Genomic DNA, 24,671 nt, shown 5'->3' on the forward strand with positions numbered 1-24,671 from the left:
GTATTGTGGATTGAAGCTCTAATGAAGCTCTAATTGAGATCAATCTGATATGATAGCTCCAAGGTTAATTGCTTAAGAGAAGCTGGAATAAAAAGCCATATGGCACATAATGCTTTGAACCAAAAAACACGAGCGCTGCAGCTGACTGGCAGCATGGCACACAGCCTCCAAAAGAAAAAAAGATTAAATGTCAAATACTGTAGTATAATAAACTTAATGTCTCCTGTGTATATACTAATTCTAGCTCAGCTAACTTAACTGGTGATTTAATTGCTGATAATAAGCAATAACAAGGTTTGTTCATTTGCAAGACCTCAAAATAAGTAATGTGTTACATGAGCTAAGGCTTCAAAATGAAGCTTGTTATGTTTCTTCATTTCTATTGTGTCAAGCACAGACAACTTTATATAACAGCCGACAGACGAGGAGGAGAAAAACAGGACGGAGATGAAAGGAAAAAGGTAGGGGTGAAGGTGTGGACCAGAAAAAGAGGACAGTGGCGCAGGTGGGGGAGGTTTCCTGTCTGCCTGGTCTTTGTGTTATGCTAAGCGCTTTGTTACAATGCATATTGCAAAAGGTCTTTGAAGCGCAGGTTGTAGGCAAGACATTATATAGAGAAATAATGTGCATGCATATTGTTTTTTTTTTTTTATCAATATATGCTTTGCTAAAACCTAGTGAGCTGAATACTGAATAGAGTGCTCAGTAAAGGTGCATTTATCTAATGGCAAATACAATAGAAACAGTAATATTGCGAAATATTATTACAGAAATGTTATTTGTTGCTATTTTAATTTACTGTAGAAAGCATAATTTTTTTTAGCATCAATTATTCCGGTCTTCAGTGTCGCATGATCCTACAGTAATCATTCTAATATGCTGTTTTGGTGATCAAGAAACCTTTTTATTATCATCAATGTTGAAAACAGTTGTGCTGCGTTATATTTTTGTGGAAACTGTGCACTACCATTCAATAGTTTGGGGTAAAATAGATGAAAAATTTTTTACACTGAAAATAATAAGAACCTGCCAATTCTGCATGCTGAAAATTCAGCTTTGCCATCACAGAAATAAATTAGTTTGGGGTTAAACAATTGAAAAATAGACAGGCAAGGCATTTATATTGTAACAAATATGTGACCCTGGACCACAAAAACATAATGAGAGATACATTTTTTTAAATGTATACATAACATATGAATTTACATAAGCTTTCCATTGATGTATGGTTTAGGATAGGACAATATTTGGCTGAGATATAACTATTTGAAAATCTGGAATCTGAGGATGCAAAAAAAATCAAAATTAAGTTCGTTTAATAAAATAAAATTAAGTTTCGATAAATTTACGGTAGAAAATTTACTAAATATCTTTATGGAACATGATCTTTACTTAAGATCCTTATGATTTTTGGCAAAAAAGAAACATTTTGACCCATACAATGTATTGTTGGCCATTGCCACAAATATACCTGTGCTACTGGTTTTGAGGTCCAGGGTCACATATTTCTATTCTAAATAAATGAAAAAATTAGTTTGGGGTAAAACAGATGAAAAAATAGACCAGCAAGGCATTTATAATGTTACAAATATTTCTATTTGGAATAAATGCTGTTCTTTCAAACTTTCTATTCACCAAAGAATCCTGAAAATATCTATTATGGTTTCCACAACTATATTAAGCACTAAAAACTTGTTTAGTTTTTAACATTATAATAAGAAGACAATTCTGCCTGTTGAAAATTCAGCTTTGCCATTACAGGACTAAATTACATTTAAAAATATTTAAAAATAGAAAACAATTATTTTACAACATAATATTTCACTGACTTTTTACTGTATTTCTGATCATATACATGCAGCCTTGGTGAGCATAGGAGACATCTTTCAAAAACATTAATATGATCAATATTAGCACTTGTTCATTTTAGCACTCTACCAAATGGTAAATCTGGCTCCTTAAAGGTTGTATCAGCGATTTCTAGCCTGAAACATAAAGTGTCAATTTCAGCTGACCTTTCATCACGATCCGCTCGCTGCCTGCCCCATAAATTGTCTGTGAAAAAAAACGCGTCTCTCTGGTCAGCCTAGGGTCCGAGATATGCCAAAAAAAACAATCGGCACTACCAACCTTTCCACAGATAAACAAACAGTGTTCCAACCAATCAGCGTCAGGGGTTTGGTGTTGTGGACTTTTGCTCCACCTCCCTCACATCCCAGCACCAGTAGGAAAGTTTTTTTCACAGACAATTTATGGGGCAGGCAGCGAGCGGATCGTGAAGAAAGGTCAGCTGAAATTGACACTTTATGTTTTAGGCTAGAAATCGCTGATACAACCTTTAAGCTGAACCTGTTAGGAACCACTGGTCTACCTTGCTTCCCAGCCTGGCCAAGACAAGGTTTAGCTTGGAGACCAGCTTCTCTCCCAGCCTGACAGGTAAGACCAGCAAGTGGGTTTTTTCAGTAGGGTTCATGGATACAGTAGCTTACTAGAGCTTGAAACAGAGCTGCACACACTATGCTGAGGTTCTGCTTCATTTAAATGGCAGAATAAAAGATGCTGGGAGTAGGGGTTAGATAAAAGAAAAATGAAAGGAAAAAAGCTGAAAAAAAAAATCATAATCATAATCATAGCTCCAGTCAGGAACAGCATGTACTAATCGCATGGTCTCATTTTTACGGGTGCTTTTGTTGTCAGAGAGTGATGTCTAAAATCATGAGCATGCTTTTTAGTTCCGAAGCACCCCTAGAGTGCATAAATGTCTTTACACACGCCACAAGAGCACAAAACTCAGACTGCACGAAAAGACAAGTGTGGGCAGCACAGGGAGGAGGTGGTGGAAGAGATGATGGAACGGTTCCTTATGATTGCTACAGGCGACATTCTGCCCTCTTTTACCCAATTAAAACCTGCTGATTGGCACATAGGTGGTTAGCCGATCATGCATGCAGGAGCAGTGATGCAGACAGAGCTGGCCTGTTCTCTCTCTGGCTGTGATGACTCCACTGCAGCTGCAGCCGCTGAGCTCTACCGCCTCTCTCTCTTTCTCTCTCCTCTGAGGCTTGACAAGGCGATAGCTAGTGCAATGCACAAAAAAACGCAGGCTAAGCAACTTCAGTCCTTTGAGAGTCAAACTCTAACTTACTTTACTATGGGCTTCCACCACAAAGCACATGATGGTTCACATTCACAGTATTCACAGAGAGGGTTAGATACAGTTCTCATACAGATGAAGTTTTTAAAGGGATAGCCCACCCAAAAATTTCAATCCTGTCACCTTCATGTCATCTGCTGGAACGCCACTCTCTCATGGACAAGCATATGAAAGTTAGTGGAAGACAGAGATTAAGGTTTATAAAGTTTTAAATATGGTTATTTTTCTTACATAAACACATTGATTTGCTTCAGAAGGCCTTTGTTAACCACCCAGAGCAGTGTGAAGTACTTTTTATGATGGATGGATGCACTTTACTGGGCTTCAAAATCTCAACACCCATTTACTGCCATTATAAAGCTTATTTGTCTGAAAGAAGAAAGTTATACACCTAGGATGGCTTGAGGGTGAGTAAAAAATAAGGTCATTTTCATTTTTGGGTGAACTATTCTTTTAACCCTAATTTGAAGGAGAAAAGGCATGACAACAAATAAGAAAAAACTAGCTTGTTTTACAAAGATATCACATTACTGACGTAAAATGGTTGCTGATGCTATTTTATGTTCACTCAAACACTATAATACCAATGAGTTTAATTAAGAACGGGTGCATAATTTGAACAGGCATCTATATACTGTATCCAGCTTCAGTGATTATAATGGGTATCATTTGCTTTTGACACTTGCAATGCTCACATAATGATATAAAGACTGTTTATATGCCGAAAGATCAAGGCTAATTTGAATGTTCACGTCCTGACCCCTTTAAATGAAAAACTTCCCTGTTAGGTGCAATGAACTTTTAGTAATACGTGTTCGAAAGGAAATTGTTTCATTTAGTAAATGTCACTGATGGTGATGTTCTGCATAAAAATGTGAAACCTGAGCAAATCTTATACAAAAAAAGGAAAAAGGAAATGACAAAAAAAAACAAAAAAAAAACAGTTGAAGTCAAAAGTTTACATACACCTTGTACATATCTGCCAAATGTTAATTCTTTTTACCAAAATAAGAGAGATCATACAAAATGAATGTTATTTTTTATTTAGTACTGACCTGAATAAGACATTTCACTTAAAAGATGTTTAAGTATAGTCAACAAGAAAAAATAATAGTTGAATTTATAAAAATGGCCTGATTCTTAATATTATGTTGTTACCTGAATGAGCCACAGCTGTTTTGTCTGTTTAGTGATAGCTGTTCACGAGTCCCTTGTATGTTCTGAACTAATTAAACTGTTCTTCAGGTCCCACAAATTCTTTGGTTTTTCAGCATTTTTGTGTATTTGAACCCTTTCAAACAATGACTGTATAATTTTGAGATCCATCTTTTTACACTGAGGACAACCGAGGGACTCATATGCAACTATTACAGAAGGTTCAAACACTCACTGAAGCTTCGGAAGGAAAAATTATGCATTAAGAGCCGGGGGTGAAAACATTTGAACAGAATGAAGAAGCGTACATTTTTCTTATTTTGCCTTAATATCATTTTTTTTTTTGTACTGCCCTTTAGAAGAAGTTTCCCAGAGGACAAAATAAGTTAAATTTACCCTGATCTTCAAATTCCAAAAGTTTTCACCCTCCGGCTTCGAATGCATTGTGTAATAGTAAAGTAACTTTTATAGTAATGTTTTTTTATAGTACAGTATCATAATAGTAACTTTGGACTTCAACTGTATTATTCTGTTTCACTAAAACTGGTTGCTAAATTTCATGTTTACATATTTCATTTCATGTTTACCTCCAAAATAAATAAATTAAAAAAAAAAGTAAAAAGTACATCAAAAGTAGAAAAGCCAAGATTTACTGATGCCATTTCATTTTGACAAAAACCAAGTAAAATTAAATGACTAAATGAAAGCAAATTAGAAAAATTGATTGGTCGCTAATGTTATTTCCTTTACCCAAAACGCTGCACAATTAAAAAAAAAAAAGAAGAAAAAAAAAAAAAAGAATGAACTACAACAAAGTAAAGCTTTGAGCAAATCAAAAAGAAAAAGACAAATGAATGCAAAATAAGAGAAAACATGCTGAATATTTTTTTCCATAAAAGCATAGAAATAACTACAGAAATAAAACGGCTGCTAATGTTGCTTAATAATGTTGGGAAAGAGGACCAGGCCATGCCAAGTTCTGTCCTCAAAAATAGACAAAGTATTCAATCTCAAGTGTACAGTATGTACGTTCCTCTGATTCTCCCCTGCTGTCTGGGCTCTTTTCTCAGAATCCTAACGTCAAGCACAAAGACGTGCATTTTGACTTGCTCACCTCTCTCTTTGCCTGTAGGTCATGATGTTCTCGGCTTTCCGTCAATTTAAGCAAGGCGGAAAAGTGTGAGAGGGAAAGGGGACAAAAGAGACACAGCTTTCAGAAGAGCACCACCTCCGTGACTTTTCAAGCACCCCTTCTGTTATCCCCCCTGCCAGCAAAGACATACCCAGTAACCTCTGCCTGCTCTGTCCTTCATTTCTTCCCTTCCCAATCTTTTCAAGGCCCACCACTCTTCCCATCGGGACAGGCAGAGTGTGGAAGTCTGACAGGAACTTTTCAGTTGGAGGTTCGAGCTGTCAGCTCCCTCGGCCCTCCCGGGTCCCCCCAGGGTGCATTCGCTCTCAATATAAGAAACCTTCTCTTCATCAGCAGCAAGATTTCTCATTCATAACAGGCCTCAGCTGCCAGCGCCGCTAGCCAGGACTTTGAAAAAGCATTAACTAATATCTCTTAGGTTGTGAGGTGCTGTGTTCTATTCACGCAGGCTCTTTGTTCATCAACCTTTGATTCTGTTCTCTTGTGAGCACCTCCTTTATGTTTCATGGAGTCGTGAGAGATTGAACGTGCCGCAGATTTTTAGATCCTGGTGTATACTTACTCTGAACTAGCTTCATAAAGACTTGTAATTCACATGGCATCTCCAACTGCGCACCTTTGCTTTTGTGTATAGCTGACATAGTGGTCTCGCTTTCACATAATCCACAATAACATGCATTCTGGATTCTTTAGATGCAAAGTAGAAAAACCTCACTCTTATCCAAGAATTTTCCTCATTGTTCATCTTTGTGGGGGTTCAGATGAGCTAATGCACAACAGAACTCATTTTATTAATCAGTAATTACAAAAATATCTAAAAGCATTTATAATAAGATGAATTTACTTGAAAAGAAAATTGTGTAAGGTATTATGAGATATTTACAATACCGTTTAAAAGTTTGGGGTTGGTGAAATGGTCATCAGGGCTGCATTTATTTTAATGAAACAATAATACTATGAAATAATAATACAACTTAAAATTACAGTTTTAAAATGTAATTTTATTCCTTAAATTTGATTCCATAATCCTTCAGGAATCATTCTAATATGCAGATTTGGTGCTTTAGAAACATTTCTTATTGTTTTTGATGTTGAAACGAGTTGTGCTGCCTAATATTTTTGTGGAAAGGTGATACTTTTTGTAATTCTTTGATGAATAGAAAGTTTTAAAGAACAGCATTTGAACATTAAACAGCATTGAAATAGAAATCATTTACCACAAATGACTTTAAGGTCAACTTTGATCACTTTAATATGGAAGCCCATTTCAATAATTCTGACTTTTTTCCTCAGAATTGTGATATATAAACTCACAATTGCAAGTTATAAGGTCAGATTAGCAAGATATAAACTTGCAATTCTTTTTTTCTCAGAATTGTGTGATATAAGCTTACAATTGCGAGTTATAAAGTCAAAATTGAGATATAAACACTAAGTTAATTAAGTTAGAATTGTGAGATACTGTATACTGTAACTCACAATAGCGAATTATAAAGTCAAACTTGTGAGATATAAACTGACAATTGCGAATAAAAACTTACAATTGCGAGTTATAAAGTCAGAACTGTGAGATACAGTATAAACTCATAAGTGTGAGTTATAAAGTCAAATTGCCAGACTCAGAATTGTGAGGTATAAGTAAAGTTATAATTGCAAGATAAAAACTCACAACTGCAAGTTATGAAGTCAAAACTGTGAAGTATAAACACAATTGTGGGTTATAAAGTCAAAATTGAGATATAAACTCACAAATGCTAGTTATAGTCAGAATTGTGGGATATAAACTCACAATTGCGAGTTATAAACTTGCATTCTGACTTTTTTGCAAGTTTTAAAGCCAAAATTGAAATATAAACCCACAAGTGTGAATTATAAGTTAGAATTGCATAATATAGTCAGAATTGTGAGATAGAAACTCACAAGTGCAAATTACAAAGTTAGAATTAAAAGATAAAAACTCACAATTGCGAGTTATAAAGTCAGAACTATGAGATATACACTCATGTATTACATGTATTAATGTAATGGTTTAAATCAAAACTGAGATATAAACTCACAAGTGCGAATTATAAAGTTAGAATTGCTAGATATAAACTCACAATTTTAAGTTATAAAGTCAAAACTGAGATATAAAATCACAAGTGTGAGTCAGAAAGTCAAAATTGTGAGGTATAAACACAATTGTGGGTTATAAAGTCAAAATTGAGATATAAACTCACAATTGCTAGTTTTAGTCAGAATTGTGAGATATAAACTTGCATTCTGACTTGTTTCTCAGTTTGTAAGGTTAATGTTATGGTATTAATGTAATGGTTCAAGTCAAAACTGAGATACAAACTCACAAGTGCGAATTATAAAGTTAGAATTGCAAGATATAAACTCACAATTGCGAGTTATAAAGTCAAATATCGAGATATAAACTTGCAGTCTGACTTTTTTCTCAGAATTGTGAGGTATAACCTCACAATTGCAAGTTTTAAAGTCAAAATTGAAATATAATCCCACAAATGTGAATTATAAAGTTAGAATTGAAAGATATAAACTCAATGGCGAGTTATAAAGTCAGAATTGTGAGATATAAACTCACAAGTGCGAATTACAGTTAGAATTAAAAGATATAAACTCACAATTGCAAGTTATAAAGTCAGAATTGTGAGATATAAACTCACAAGTGCGAATTACAAAGTTAGAATTAAAAGATTCTGACCTTTATTCTCTTTTCCTCGCAAATGTCACTTAGTATGTCACTATTCTGAGAATTTTTTTTGTGAGATTGCAGTTTTCTTTTTTATTTTCTATTCAGTGGTGGCAACGGGCTTCTATAGTTTAATGCATCCTTGCTCGATAAAAGCATTCTTTTCTTAAAAAAAAACAAAAAACTTTTGAACAGTAGTTACGTTTATTTTTTACATTAAATTTACCTTGTTTAACTTCATCTTTTTACTGTAAGAAAAAGTCACAAAAATACTGATGAAAAAAACAAAATCACAATATAATAGTCCACCCTTGTTTCCTTTTCTCACTAATGCACCAACAACAACCAGCAATTTTGAGGAAATATGTCAGAACTTCCAAGTTCCTGTTTTCCAAAAGCAGTTTCTTAAGGATTATTAGTGACGACACCCTGATACCAGAAACCGCATCCTCATGGGAGAACTGCAGCATCTAGCTGGAGGCACCTGCTGGTTCAGACGAGAACACCTCTAGGCCGTTAGAAGGGCTTGTTCAGCAGTAATGATGAGAGAAGCCGACAGAGACAACATATACACCACATGGCCTGCGAACTATTAGACAACTGCACTGCCTCATAATCAACTAGAAGCTAAAACTGACACAGATACATTGAGATGGGCTGCACAAGTCCACTGGTGACCATAAACGCTGAACCAAGTGATCCCGAAACTATCGTCTTCAACTAAGTAAGGCTAGATATCGATTCTACGGTGCCATGCTGCACAGATGAGGGTCACGTGGCACCGTAGGTAAAGATCAATTCCTCTCTTTTATGGCCAGCAAAAGGCTCATTGGCTCTGTAACCATTCGACTGCAGAGTAATAACGGAGTACTATAAAGGAGCCATTGTGGATGTGAACATGCAGTGGAGCGTTCGTACTTCAGCTTTTTTACCAGAGGACAGTGACACTACCATTATAGATAGAGCAAATTATGGTAAATGTTTCTAAACAGCACAACTGTTTTCAATATTGATAAAAATAAAAATGTTTGAAAAATGGCTTATTTTAAACAGTATATCTTCCCCAATCACATTTTAGTGTATAATCTGACAATCTCTTAAACTGATATTAAAAGAAGAGCTTTTTATTTAACCGATTTTAATGGATTTTAAAATATAATATGTATTTTTAAATATAAAACTTTCCTAACATTTGGACAAACTTTGACAAAAACAAATTACATAAATAATTTCGTATTATTTTCCACATTTTCCACATTCTGCGGGGCTGACTTAATTTGACAAGATAAGCAGCTTAACTATTTATCTATTATTTTTCTTAACTTTAATGTTCATCAACAACTACAAACTAAAATTTGGTCTCTAATTAATAGTTTTGTGGAAATGTGATACTTTTTTGTGATTCTTTGATGAATATAGTTTTAAAGAAAAGCATTTATTTGAAATAGCAAATCAGTTTGATATGGAAGCTGAATTAAAAAATTAAAAAGGTAATCGTGACTTTATTTCACAATTCTGACTTTTTTTCTCAATATTGTGATATACATGTACAATTGCGAGTTATAAAGTCAGAATTGTGAGATATAAACTGGCAATTCTGACTTTGTTCTCAGAATGATGAGATATAAATCACAATTGCGAGTTATAAATTCAAATTTGTGATATATAAACTCACGATTCTGACATTTTTCCCAGATTTGTGAGAAATAAACTCACAATTGCGAGTTATAAAGACAGAATTTTGAGATACAAACTCACGATTGCAAGTTATAAAGTCAGAATTGTGAGTTATAAACACAAGTTATAAAGTAAAAATTTTGATATAAACTCACGATTGTGAGTTAAAAAGTCAGAAATGTGAGTTATAAACACAATTGTAAGTTATAAAGTAAAAATTTTGATATAAACTCACGATTGTGAGTTAAAAAGTCAGAAATGTGAGTTATAAACAATTGTAAGTTATAAAGTAAAAATTTAGATATAAACTCACGATTGTGAGTTATAAACACAATTGTAAGTTAAAGTAAAAATTTAGATATAAACTCACGATTGAAGTCAGAATTGTGAGTTATAAATGGCAGTTCTGACTTTTCTCACAGAATTGAGATATTAATTCACAACTAAGATGTATAAAGTCAGATTTGTGATATATCAACTCGCAATTTAGATGTTTTTCCCAGATTTGTAAGAGATAAACTCACAACTGTAAATTATAAAGTCAGAATTGAGATACAAAATTCACGATTGCGAGTTTTCTCAGAATTGTGAGATACAAATTCACAATTAAGAGTTATAAAGTCAGAATTGTGAGATATATATGGGCAATTCTGACTTTTTTTTTCAGAATTGTGAGATACAAATTCACAATTAAGAGTTATAAAGTCAGAATTGTGATACAAACTTGCAATTGTGAGTTACAAAGTCAGATTTGCAAGACAGAAACTTGCAATTGTGAGTTATAAAGTCAGAATTGTGAGATACAAATTTGCAATTCTGACTTTTTTTCTCAGAATTGTGAGATACAAATTCACAACTAAGAGTTATAAAGTCAGATTTGTAATATATAAGCTCACAATTCAGGCGTTTTTCCCAGATTTGTGAGATATAAACGTACAATTGTCAATTATAAGGTCAGAATTGAGATATAAACTCATGACTGCGAGTTATGAAGTCAAATTGCGAGATATAAACTTGCATTCTGACTTTTTTCTCAGAATTGTGAGGTATATAGTCTAACTTATAGTTATAAAGAATTGTGAGATATAAACTTGCAAATGCAAGAAAAAGTTGCAATGATCTTTTTTTATTTAGTATCCAGTGGCAGAAACGGGCATCCTTGCTTAACAAAAGCGTTATTTTCTTATGAACAAACAAACATTTGCTCAGGCCTGTTATCCAATTGTAAAAATAAAATGATTAAACTATTATTTTTCTTTAACTTTAATGTTCATCAACAACTACAAACTAACATTGGTTTCCAAACTAGTCAATCACTATTTAGCAACAGCTAATTTTCACTGGACGTGCTACCCCTATACTCATTCTAGCAGTTTTATTTCACACATTTTGTTTAATTTGAATGTTTATTTCATTCATATTTCTAGTTAATAAGGAAATTACACAAATAAGCGTTTCGAAATAATAGAAATATAATAATATGAATAGAAAAAGATACAGCTCATATGACATTTAGTTTGAACTTGATGTTAACAATTTGTTGACACATTAAAAAAAACATGTTTTTAAGAGTTTCGATCCTTTTTTGTGCCATATTCAGGGAAAGGGCCTGGTACTAAAGAAGTACAGCTCCACCGTGATAGAAGGGGAAAAGGCCATGATGACTGTGAAAGGACAAACACACTTCAGACTCCTGACCGTGACTCTCCAGAGACAATCAGACGGTGTATTTGAGTTCGCATCCTCATTCAATTTCACATATTTACTTAGAGCGAGAGAGCTTCTCCTGTTTTCTTTTTTCTTACTGCATACCCCCTCTTTCTCTCTAGGGTTCTTAATGTTTGTCAGCTTCCATCAGTCTTCTTCTGATGCCTTCATGCAGACACACTCTCCCCTATTCTCACAATGCCTTTCACTCTCCACAGCTTTCTACCCTCATGCGATACGGCCTCCAGGCTCTTGACACGGCTCAACTTTCTGACAGTGATGAACATATCCTGATATCATATAAAAGCAGCCCTCACAGAGAGAAGCAACTGCAAACACGAGAGAGAAAGATGCATTGCGAAGGAGCATGGGAGGATGACACAAAAAGAACTAAATGTTCAGCGAACATGACGACTTCTTTAGATCTACATAAAACTTGGCTTGCTCAGCAGGAGCCTTTCAAAGCCAGCAGGACAGTGCTAGAAAACATAATGAAACATTCAAGCTTTTATTTAATCACAGAGAACTGTTAGAACCAGTAACGTAGCCTTGGCGCCAGTCGCTTCGCCTCTTGATATTCCCTGTGGTTTCTAATTGAGATTATTTCTATAAGAAACAGCCTGTTTCTTCAAACATCTGTCCAGAATTCTGTTCTCAGCATTTGAAGCTTTCTACAATGGCCAACAAAGCAATTCACAACGTGTAAGAGCAACACATGGTGTTTTTTTTTTTGAAAAGCCACAGATTGTGGCCAAACCACTAATCTTTCTTAAGTGCACTAGCTTCGACATATTTGATTTCATTTTTTCATATTTACAGAACAACAGCCTATTATCACATCCTGACCAAAACACAGTTAGACATTTTAGGAGTAAAAGATAAAGAATCATATTGCAGAAATTGAATAATGCTAAAAGCACACACAGAGATGATTGAGTTTGAGGCTCAAAAAGGAAGAAAAGTGAAAGAACAGGAGTGAAAAGAAATTAATAATAAAAAAACTGACTTCAGTGTAACCTTGCTCTTGCCATTAGAAAATGCTCAAGGAAATTTCTGTTTCTGTACGTCTACTTTGCAATGTCCACTACATTTCACATGTTCAACAATACTGCATAGTGTATAGTAGTGGGATATTTCAAACATTTTAATTCTGTTATTAATTACACACCCTCATGTCATTCCAAACCTGTTACAGTTGAACCACTAAGGTCACATGGACTCATTTAACCATGTCCTTAGCATTGCTGTCTATGCAGGGTGAGAAATCTCTCGGATTTCAACAAAAATATCTTTATTTGTGTTCTAAAGATGAACGAAGGTCTTATGGTTTTGGAACGACATGAGTATTTATTTTTGGGTGAACTATCCCTTTAAAGGATTTATTTAATGTATGTTTTAATGTAAGGGAATGAAAGCAAAAGAAAGAAAAACTGTAACAGTACTAAATATATTGTAATCAATTTGAAAGATTGTTATAATATTTTTTTATTTTTTAATATGCATATTAGAGATGTGCGGATGAGCTCAAATGTGACCTGAATCCTCTGTTTCAAATAAATTATCTGCCCGCCACCCAACCGCACTTATGTTTTCTCTGATTTACTATTGAGGTCAAAAGTTTTCATCCCCCTTTCAGAATCTCCAAAATGTTAATTATTTTACCAAAATAAGAGGGATTATACAAAATGCATGTTATTGTTTATTTAGTACTGACCTGAATAAGATATTTCACATAAAATATGTTTACATATAGTCCACAAAAGAAAATAATAGATGAATTTATAAAAATGACCCGGTTCAAAAGTTTACATGCACTTGATTCTTAATACTGTGTTGTTACCTGAATGATCCACAGCTGTGTTTTTTGTTTAGTGAAAGTTGTTCATGAGTCCCTTGTTTGTCCTGAACATTTAAACTGCTTGCTGTTCTTTAGAAAAATCCTTCAGGTCCCAAAAATTCTTTGGTTTTTCAGCATTTTTTGAGTATTTGAACCCTTTCCAACAATGACTGGAAGATCTTTTCACACTAAGGACAACTGTTTGTGTCTGTTTGCCTGATGAAGAAATGCATTTAAAACAATTTATATTTTAGAGAATGTAGTTAATATTTGCATCATTAACGATTTATCTCATCCACCCGCAATTAATCAGAATGACCCGTGGACTATCCACAGCACTCGCGGATATAACCAATTATTCCATGGAATGTCTGGATACTGGATTCTGATTGGCTGGCAGGTGTGCAGTAAAACCCGTTTAATGCACAGGTAGTTCCAAGTCAGTTTAATCACCGTTCTATATTAATGCGCAGCTTTAATTGATGCACGCAAAAGCACACACAGAGAGAGAGAGAGAGAGGTCGGAGATCGCATTGTGCTGCGCACATAGGCTACATAAACTTCTTGTCAGCGTTTGCCTGCGATCCTTATTTAAATAGCCTAGATACTAGATAGCTACATTATATTCCTCTGCAACGGGGTGGTAAAACTGCTGTTTTTGAAAGAATTGTTGTTTGAGACACACAGCATGCAGGCAGGTAACGTTACGCACACACACAACTGTCCTCTCTCTTGCCTTTACACTCTCTCTTGGTCGATCGATAATCTACTGAAACAAATGCTATATTTCATTCAAATAAATGTGATTTTTACCGGACTATTTAATCTCTGAGTCTGATTGGAAGCGGCCAGAATGCTAGAGCTGCGTGCCATAACTGACGAAAATAACCGTCTTTTTTATCCATTCAGTCAAATTTTGCGTTGCAAATATCAATCCTAGTTTTAATTTGTCTATAACCATGGAATAAGCGGGATAATCAACGGCTTGCCGTGCGTTAAAGGATTTAAAATGCACTTCGCGGAGGCAACCACCCTCCGCTTCGTGTCGGGCGGTTATTAGCCTCCACGTCGTGCATTTAAAATCCTTTAACGCACGGCAAACCGTTGATTATCCCTTGCCTAAAGCACATTCACTCATGTCTAAAAACAGCTCTGTTAATGGGTTTGTCCCATCACATTCAATTATAATTGACAGTTTTCACAATTATTTTTTATTTTTTACACAGCTTGCACTCTTAAACTGTCACAACTGAAATGTTGCACTTGATTTTCAAGCTTCTGTGAAGAGCAAATCACACCTCTTTGTTTTGGTTGCCCATCTCAGTCATTTTGACATTTGCAAGTGCTGTTAGACAGCTGAGGATTACCGAAAATGTAATATTTAACATTTTTTATCATCCTAACAACAAACAGATCGGTGCGTAATGGAGTGCTGAAGATGCAGCATTAAGAATGTCAAATATTGTGAAAACAATTTAGCCAAATCTAATATACTATAGTGGTTACAGCCCTGAGAAACCATACCCACAGTGACATCTCAAAATCCAGCTTTACATACCTATGTATTAAAGGTATAGTTTACACAAAAATGAAAATTCTGTCATTAATGACCCACTCTCATGTCGTTCCAAACCTGTAGGACCTTTGGAATCTTCGGAACACAAATTAAGATATTTCTGATGACATATGTGACCCTGGACCACAAAACCAGTTAATCAATAGCCAATAATACAATGTATGGGTCAAAATGATCAATTTTTCTGTCATGCCTATAATTTATGATATGAAGTAAAGATCATGTTCCATGAAGATATTTTCTAAATACATCAAAACTTAATTTTTGATTAGTAATATGCATTGCTAAGAACTTAATTTGGACAACTTTAAAGGTGATTTTCTCAATATTTTGCACCCTCAGACTCCAGATTTTCAAATATTGTCCTATCCTAACAAACCATAGAGCTTATTTATTCAGCTTTTTAGATGATGTATAAGTGTCAAGTTTAAAAAATGACCTATATGACTGGTTACATATTTTGAAGATTTGCAACGCAACTGACACGTTCAAGGCCCAGAAAGTTAGTAAGGACATTGTTAAAATAGTTCATGTGACATCAGTGGTTCAACGAAGGTCTTACAGGTTTGGAATGGCAGACAGAATTACCATTTTTAGAGTGAACCATGCCTTTAAGCAGCAAATATGTCTTAACTGGCTGTGATTGTGATGTGTCACACAGTATTTTCTCTTTCAGTGTTAATAAACGACCTGGTAACTAAAAGATTTTGCATTCAAATTCGAAACATTTCTGTTTATATAATTAACTAGATGCAATCAGTTAAGGTTCTGGTTTTTGTGATACATTTCTGACGTGTAAATCTACAACAAAGTGACAAATAATAAGAGCACTTGTTTTTTCATGTACCATCTGAAACTGATCCTAACAAAAACTGCTCAAGCAGACTGCTGTTGCCATGGTAACCTCCTCAGGCGAACACGTCTAGTCTAATTCGAACTAACTTGTAATCTAACTTCGGAATCATTGTTTGAAACTGCTGTATGCTGTTAAATACACACACTTAAGATTCATTGAACATCTCATCTTCCTTTAGGCCTTAATTGTGAGGGTCAGGCTTCACAAAACACCCCATAATTCACACCTTCACCCTGCCAATGTAACCAATGTAACAAGTGCACTAGTTAGCCGCGGTAAATAAAAGAATGCCCTAAATGACAAATTAGTAATTAGTAGATGTCTCCAATTACTACGTCTGATGTCCACTAGATCTAGATCTTTGGCAAACAACAAAGTCAATGAGCCAGACAGATGCTGGTTTCTCCATTCCACCTCTGCAAATGGATGGCATAACCACACTCCATTATTTGAAGAGTTAATTAAATCTTGTGGTGGCGCTACTAGATAAATTGGCTATTTGAAGATGCCTAATAAAAACAAGGGAGCTCCCAAGCCCCAAAGGAGACGAGCGGCCTCCCTCCTGCCGAGCACAGCGACGGGAACAAGTGAGCAAGGGAGAAAGCAAGAAAGCCAGAAAAATAGTGTAAGCGATCGTGCGAAAAAACTGCGGTGTGTTAATGCGGCGAAGACGAGAGAGCATGATTAATCAAACGTGGACGGAAGAGGAAGCCTGTAAATTAAGGCAGCAGGAGAGGTTTGAACTTCGCGCATATCCTGGAGCGCACTTCATCAGTCTTCATTAAAAACAGGCAGGCCGCGGCACAGCTCAAGCTCCGGCCATGACGCCTAGCAGCTTGAAGTGATTCTCTGAATTCTTCCGAGGCCAGGTTCTCTAGTCACGCTTGGGAATGCGGCCTACAGGGTAATCGAGGACTTTCCTGATTGTAGAGTGCGCGCAAGGTGCGGAGAGGCGGAAAGAGAAATATTGGGGTGGAATGACAGAGTCGGCGCAAGGCAATTTTCGAAGATGTTCTGTCACAAACTTTACTCTGGCTGTGGGGGAATTTAGATGAGAGAAACACGAGCGAACGGACAGCAGATCTTTCCCGTGGAGGGAAAAAAATCATCTTGAAAGGTATTTAAAGTCATGTTGGAGCAATTTTTAAGATTTGTGCATAGGGCAAGATGGGAGGGAGATTAGACAGAGAGAGAGAGAGAGAATGTGCTAGGAGCAAAAGCGAGAAGTGGTCGGAAAAATGATGCGGAGCTTTAAAAGCTTCCCTGACGGCCGACTCTTCAAAGCTTAGCTGCACCAGGATACATCTGTCTCCCCTCACACCGCACACACAAAACCTATTGAGCTGCCTCGCTGCCTGCATAAACAGCATTCGAACTGAAAGGGAACCTCGTAATCTAGTCACTTTAAGTTTAATTTCTGTCAGACTAAACCAAACAAAAACCTTTATAAATGTCAATATGTGCGTTTACCTCAAATGTTGATAAAAAATGATTGCAAAATGACGTTTCTTGTATCTTGCGATAAGTCATGACAACTGATGTTGGCAGGTTTTTACGTATATCACTGCCACCACACTAGCCATTATTTTTAATCAAAGGAGATGTAGACGTTTTTGTGAAATTGACGTGTTTCCATTGGGCATAAGTTTAATTCGCAAGTTTGATTTGCGCAATTTGTAGGGTACACTGTCAGAAAAGGCAATAATTGTACAACTGCTAGTCACTGGGGCAACTTTGTAGCTTATATACCCCTGTATACAGTGCCTTGCGAAAGTATTCATACCTCTTCATTTTTTTCATGTTTTGTTATTTGCTGCCTTATGTTAAACTGTTTTGAAATAACTTTTTTCCCCACACCAATCTACACTCATCACTACAGGCACCATAATGACGAAGCAAAATCAGAATTGTCACAACTTCATAAATTTATTAAAAATAAAACAACTGAAATAAGTACATTGCAAAAGTATTCATACCCTTAACCCAGTACTTCGCTAAAAGCACCTTTAGAGCCTTTTTGGGTATGATGCAACAAGATTTGCACATCAACATTTAGCAATTATCTGCCATTCTTCACCTCACCTCTCCACCTCTCAAGCTCTGTCAGTTTGGATGGGGTCTGGCTGACATTTTCAGGTTTCTCCAGAAATGTCTGATTGCGTTCAAGTCAAGGCTCTGGCTGGGCCACTCAAGGACATTCACAGAGTTGTCTATAAGCCACTTTTGCTGTGTGCTTAGGGTTATTGGCCTGTTGGAAGGTGAACCTTCTGCCCAGTCTGAGGTTCTAAATGCTCTGGACTAGGTTTTCATTGAGGCTATCTCAGTATTTCGGTGCATTGAGCTTTTCTTCTACTCTGATGAGTCCCTCAGTCCCTGCCACTGAAAAACAGCCCCATGGCATGAAGCTGCTACCAGCACACTTTACTTTTGGGATGGTACTCTTAGGGTGATAAGTAGTGTCTAGTTTCCTTCAAACATGATGCTTGGAATTGAGGTTCATCAGACCAGAGAATCTTGTTTCTCACAGTCTGAGGGTCCTTTAGGTGCTTTTTTGCAAATTCCAAGTGTGTTTTCAGGTGTCTTCACTGAGGAAAGGATTGAGTCTTGCCACACACCACCATAAAGCCCAGATCGACAGAGTGTTGCAGTGATGTTTGTCCTTCTTTAAGTTTCTCCCATCATGGAGCTCAATTAGAGTGACCATTAGGTTCTTGGTCACCACTCTAGCCAAGGCCCTCCTCCATCAATTGCTCAGTTTACCCAGGAGGTCAGCTCTAGGACCCATTAAGGGTAACGGAGACTACATGCTTCTATGAACCTTCAATGCAGCAGAATTTTTTCTGAACTCTTCCCCAGATGTGTGGCATGATGCAATCCTGTCTCTGAGCTCTACAGGCAGTTTTTTTTTTTTTTTAACCCAGGGCTGGGTTTTTGCTCTGATATGCATTTTCAGCGATTAAACCTTTTATTAAGACGTGTGCCTTTCCAGATCATACCCATTCAATTGAATTTGCCACAGGTTAACTTTACTCGAAGTGTAGCAACATCTACAAGCAATATGAATGCTCTTGAGTGAAATATGAACTGTCCCAGATAAGGGTATTAATACTTATGCAATGGCATCATTTAAGTTGTTTTATTTTTAATAAATTTGCAAAGATGTTAAAAACCTGCTTTTTGATTGGTCATTATGGTGTATGGAGTGCAGACTAATGCGGGAAAAGGTAATTTAAAGCAGTTCAACATAAGGCAGCAACATAAAATGTGAAAAAATTAAGGGGTATGAATACTTTTTGTGCACAAAGAAAACAAAAATAACTTTATTCAATATTTTTTTTAATAAAATAAGGCTGAACCACTAATGTCACATGGACTATTTTAATGATGTCCTTACTACCTTTCTGGGCCTTAAACGTGTCAGTTGTGTTACTGGGTCAGAAAGCTTTCAGATTTCATCAAAAATATCTTCATTTGAGTTCTGAAGATGAACAAAGGTCTTACGGGTTTGGAACGACATAAGGGTGAGCAATTAATGACAGAATTTTCATTTTTGGGTGAACTATCCCTTTAAGGGCACTGCCCCAGTGACAAGCTGTTGTATCCCTAAAAGTAAAATTTTTGCACATTATTTTGAGTGGAAATATTTTAGTTTGTATTTGTGAAGTCGGACAAAATGCTCATTCACACCAGGAATGATAATCATAAAGATAACGATAACTGTATTAGCGCCCACACCAACACACAATAATATTCCATTACAAATGTGCACTGTGGTTTTGTCATCTTCTTTTAAATGTTTAAGCTCTTCAATATCAGATGGACTCTGATGGGTGGTCAATGTTTTTATCGTTCAATAGCATGTTGACTTTCCCATTCTCAAAGAATTACAATGATTTTTAACACTTTGTAGTAATCAGTAAACTATCGTCCTTGATGTAAACAGGCCCTAACATACCTAAATGTAACAAAAAGTGCTCTGAAGGGGAAACTTCCCTAGTTTTTCATCAGGCTTACATCAAACAAATATTTATTCATTTTCATGTCAGATAAAACCAATTTTTTAATCTCATTTCAGAGTGTGACACATCATTTTCTTCCTGCAAATGACACACGCAATTGAGTTTGGATATTTTATGATGCAGCATAATTAATGAATCTACATTTTGAAACAGTCTTCGCGTCACCCGCCTTTAATACCTTAAAGGATTAGTTGACCTAAAAATCTAAATTCTGTCATCGCTGATTCACCCTCATGTTGTTCCAAACCCATAAGTACCTGCTCCTCTTTTTTCGTCTCAATCAATTTTTCTCTCAGTCTCCTTATCTTGGCCTGTTTCTCTTTCTTCCCATAGCTGAACTTTGATTAATACAGTCTTTTAATTTTCATCTGTCAGTGAAGGAAGCAAACACTGGGTCAACTGATTTATATGTATGTTTAATTAATAATTTTATTCGAATATTAAAAGTGAATTTGCTAAAGGCTACAAAGAAGGCCATGTAACTAAAGTTTATTAAATTCACGGTTCACAATGTGTGCACATTCATTATTAACCGTACGCCTAAAAGGCTAAAAACGGCTCTGTTAATGTTTCTTGTCTAGTCACACTGACAATCACAATGAATCACATAAATTATATATTTTCAATTCAAAACAGGGATGGGCAAAGTTCATAATTTTGAATCCCTGATTAATTCTGCCAGTCATTTGCCATTTCTATTGTAAAACAGCTGTTGATATAACAAATTTGATTGGACATCTTCAAATATTTTGACATTGATTTGCACTGAGCCATATTAATGAGAAAGCCTATGATCTTGGTGTTACGCAATTGCCCTGCAGCACTAAATCAGAGTTAATATTAGAAAAAAATTCTTTAAACTCTTCCCTTTATAGACAGCAGTTTTTAGTCTACATCCTTGTTTCATCTCAAATAAAATGCAGCATTCTGAACACTCTCCGATTATAGCAGGCAAAACAAAGACAGATTCTCTTAATAGTCTCCAAAACTAATTTCTGAAGACGCTTACAGGAAAAGCTCCTTCCCTAATGGTTTATGTAAACACATTTATATTATTCAGGCTGATTAAGTGCAAACACTCCATGACAACTTCTCTCATCCGCACCCCTCCCTTCCTCGGAAAGCGGCACATCAGAAAACGGAGGTCTGCACCCTTTATCCGAGAGTGCCATTAGTGCTGTTACTTCAACTCTGATCACATTATGCTGATAAATACATATTATACGCGCATGTTACCATCTATGGTCTAACGTGACTCATCCGGAGTGTTCAGGTTTATGTGTGGGAGATTAAAAAAGGGGGGGAAAAAACTCAATCTTCAAAATGGAAATGTTTTTAGCTCCAGCTCACTCAAGATCTGATCAGAGCCTCAGATGGCAGCCAGCATGATGGGTGACAAGAAAGTGAAGTGTCTGCTGCTCAGATGTGCTTCAAAAGAACAACACATTTAACAGGGGAAAGGGAATCCATAGGTTCAGTCACGGAAATAAACCACTTCTTGTCTGATCGCTTACTCTGTCTCAGTTTGTCACGTCAGGGTTCCCGTGCTGCTGTCATGCTTGCTTTTTTTAGAGGAAGTTATCGTTTTCGGCATTGCGCGTTCTGACCGGGAGTTTAGCTGATATTATGTGAGTAGGGCCCTATGAAATCCATTTTATTGTTTAGTTAATTCCATTTTAATTTTTAGCTAATTGCATTTGAATGGTTAAATAAAAAAAATATCAATCAAATTTAACAGTAAATTATTTAAAATGTAACAAAAGGTCAATTTAAAGCCTTGTTTTTACCTCAAATTCAGTTTTATTTATCAAATTCTGTGTTTTCCATTAATTAACTGGATTTAATTTGAATGGTTTCATTAAATGTTCATAATCAAATTGATTAATAATAATTTAATAATCATCTGTAATTAATTAATTAATTTTATTTTAAAATATTTGTTACTTTTTTCTTGTGTATTTACATTTTTCTGGTAAATAATTTCTCTGGCAATTTTAATAATAATTTTATTAGTAGTACAGTTGAGGTCAAAAGTGTACGTCCACCTTTCAGAATCTGCAAAATGTTCATTATTTTACTAAAATAAGAGGGATCATACAAAATGCAGGTAATTGTTTTTTATTACTGACCTGAATAAGATATTTCACATAAAAGATGTTTATATATAGTCCTCAAGTTTATAAAAAAATGACCCTGTTCAAAAGTTTAAATTCTTTTATACCTAAATGATCCACAGCTGTGTTTTTTTGTTTAGTGATAGGTGTTCATGAGACCCTTGTTTGTCCTGAACAGTTAAACTGCCTGCTGTTCTTTAGAAAAATCCGTAAGGTTCCACAAATTTTTTGGTTTTCCAGCATTTTGTGTATTTGAACCCTTACCAACAATGATTGAACGATTTTGAGATCCATCTTTTCACATTGAGTACATCTGAGGGACTCATATGCAACTATTACAGAAGGTTCAACCACTCACTGATGCTCCAGAAAGAAAAAAATATGCATTAAGAGCAGAGGGGTGAAAACTTTTGAAAATCAGGGTAAATTAAACTTATTTTGTCTTCTGGGAAACATGTAACTATCTTCTGTAGCCTCTGAAGGGCAGTACTAAATGAAAAAAACATGATATTTAGGCAAAATAAGAAAAATGTACACATCTCCATTCTGTTCAAAAGTTTTCACCCCCAGCTCTTAATGCATTGTTTTTTTCCTTCTGGAGCATCAGTGAGCGTTTGAACCTTCTGTAATAGTTGCATATGAATCCCTCAGTTGTCCTCAGTGTGAAAAGATGGATCTGAAAATCATACAGTCATTGTTGGAAAGGGTTCAAACACACAAAAATTATGAAAAACCAAAGAATTTGTGGGACCCGAAGGATTTTTCAGAAGAACAGCAGGTAGTTCAGGACAAATAAAGGACTCATAAACAACTATCCCTAAACAAAAAAACACAGCTGTGGATCATTCAGGTAACATCACATTATTAAGAATCAAGGGGATGTAAACTTTTGAACCGGGTCTTTTTCCGCATGGCGGAAATCATAGGGCCCCACAAGACATGGAACTACTGAGCCTGCTGAATATTAATTAGTTCACGTCACATAATTAATATTCATGAGATAAGCTGCCAAATTTTATCATTAATGGTATTGAAGGCATGACATTTGCTCTAAAAATCTATTTGACGGGCACACTACAATAGCAACACATTTTCCGTTTATTTTTGACACCACAGCACCTTTAAATGTTCAGCTGAAGCGATTTTCCAAAGGTCCCTGGTGATCGCACTCATGCTGCCCCTGATCGTTTATGCAGGCGCTGTTGTCGAGAAAAGCCTTACCTTGACCCCCCGGACGCGGAACTCCGCTAAAGCACGGCTCATTTTGGCAGAGGCCGCCGGCAGATCTTTTCCACTAGCGATGACTTTCACCAGGAGGGAATCGTAATGAGGGGAGATGACAGCACCCTGGAAAGCAGACGCGCTGTCCAGCCTGATACCCATGCCCTCTCCACTGCGAAAGACCTGCCCGAGAGAAAAGAAAATGATGCTCAGAATACAGATTTAGATGAGTCTTCACATATGCGCTTGAGGGACTGCACTTAAAAGAGTCAGGATGTTAGACTTGAGACAATATTTTAAATGGTGCACAGCAAATGCCCTTTTTATAGTTTTATGTTGACTTTTTTTATAAACAACTTTATGATTTATTTTTACACCTTATTTTCACATTTAAGGGAAAGCAATTTAGGATAACTGAAAACAGTCTATAGGTGACTTACACCAGATGCAACTGACACATCATGATTTACTAAATTCATCACACCCTTTATAATCAATACAGTTGTCAACACTGGAAAAATGTTGTTTTCCTTTTTGTTTTGTTTTTTCACAGCCACCCCAGCTACTTAATTTTTCCCTGCAACTTTAAAGTAAAGATATGTCAAAGACATTAAGATGTACACGTCAAAAGAAATTTACAAAAGTGCACAGAAAGCACATGAAATGTAAGGAAAGTGTCTACTTTTAAGGTTTCAAATGAGTTTGAGAATAAAATGTCAAAATTTGGTTGAAATAATGTTACATTGTCATTTAGTGTAACAATATTTATGTAAAAATATAACCAAAATGCTTATTCTGACTTTACATGTTAAAATATATAAAGGAATAAGCGAACATATTAAATTTTATTGTGTTTTGAAATGTATATTTTAATATGCCATAAATTGATTTTGATTGAAGTAAAACAAAAACAAAAATGCAATTAAATAAAGAGAAAACTTTATAAAAAAAAATAAAAAAAATTTAAAGCAGTATTACTTTTGTTTTTATGCTTAAACCCTTTTTCGTCTTTGACCTATATTACATTTTTTAATTATATATAAAATAATAATAAAAATACTTTTTGCTATGAATTTATTTTATTAAATTATTACAGAAAAGCCAGGTAATGATTTTCTGCTCGATTCCAACATTTTCCACAGTTGCAGCAATTATTTAGACTGTTAGACTTAATCTACTTTCCCCATGTATATGAAATATATTTTTTTTAAAAAAAAAAACATTACAAAATGTATAAATAAATAAATAAATATATACAAAATATTCTTACTTAATAAGAACAATAATAATAATAATAATAATAATAATAAACAACATGCATTTCAGCTGAAAATTAAATTGGATACTATTTTCTAACCAATTTCAAAAAAATAAATATCTTTATACAACATGCATTTCAGCTAAAAATAAAATTATTATATTCTATTTTATAACCAATTTCTAAAAATAATTTTATAACATCCATTTCAGCCAACATGTTCAGCATAATTTTTAGATTTTCTTAAAT

General features: G+C 35.3%; 1 protein-coding gene across 1 annotated transcript in view; it reads right to left on the reverse strand.

The window, feature by feature from the left end:
* Positions 1-24,671, reverse strand: part of LOC141291990 (pyruvate carboxylase, mitochondrial-like) — a 92,991-nt gene that overhangs the window by 54,625 nt on the left and 13,695 nt on the right. The window contains exon 4 of the mRNA XM_073823973.1: positions 23,165-23,347. Within this exon, the coding sequence (XP_073680074.1) occupies positions 23,165-23,347 (183 nt within the window). The remainder of the gene's footprint in view (positions 1-23,164; positions 23,348-24,671) is intronic.

The sequence above is a fragment of the Garra rufa genome, chromosome 19 (genome assembly GCF_049309525.1).
Source record: "Garra rufa chromosome 19, GarRuf1.0, whole genome shotgun sequence".
Taxonomy (NCBI): domain Eukaryota; kingdom Metazoa; phylum Chordata; class Actinopteri; order Cypriniformes; family Cyprinidae; genus Garra; species Garra rufa.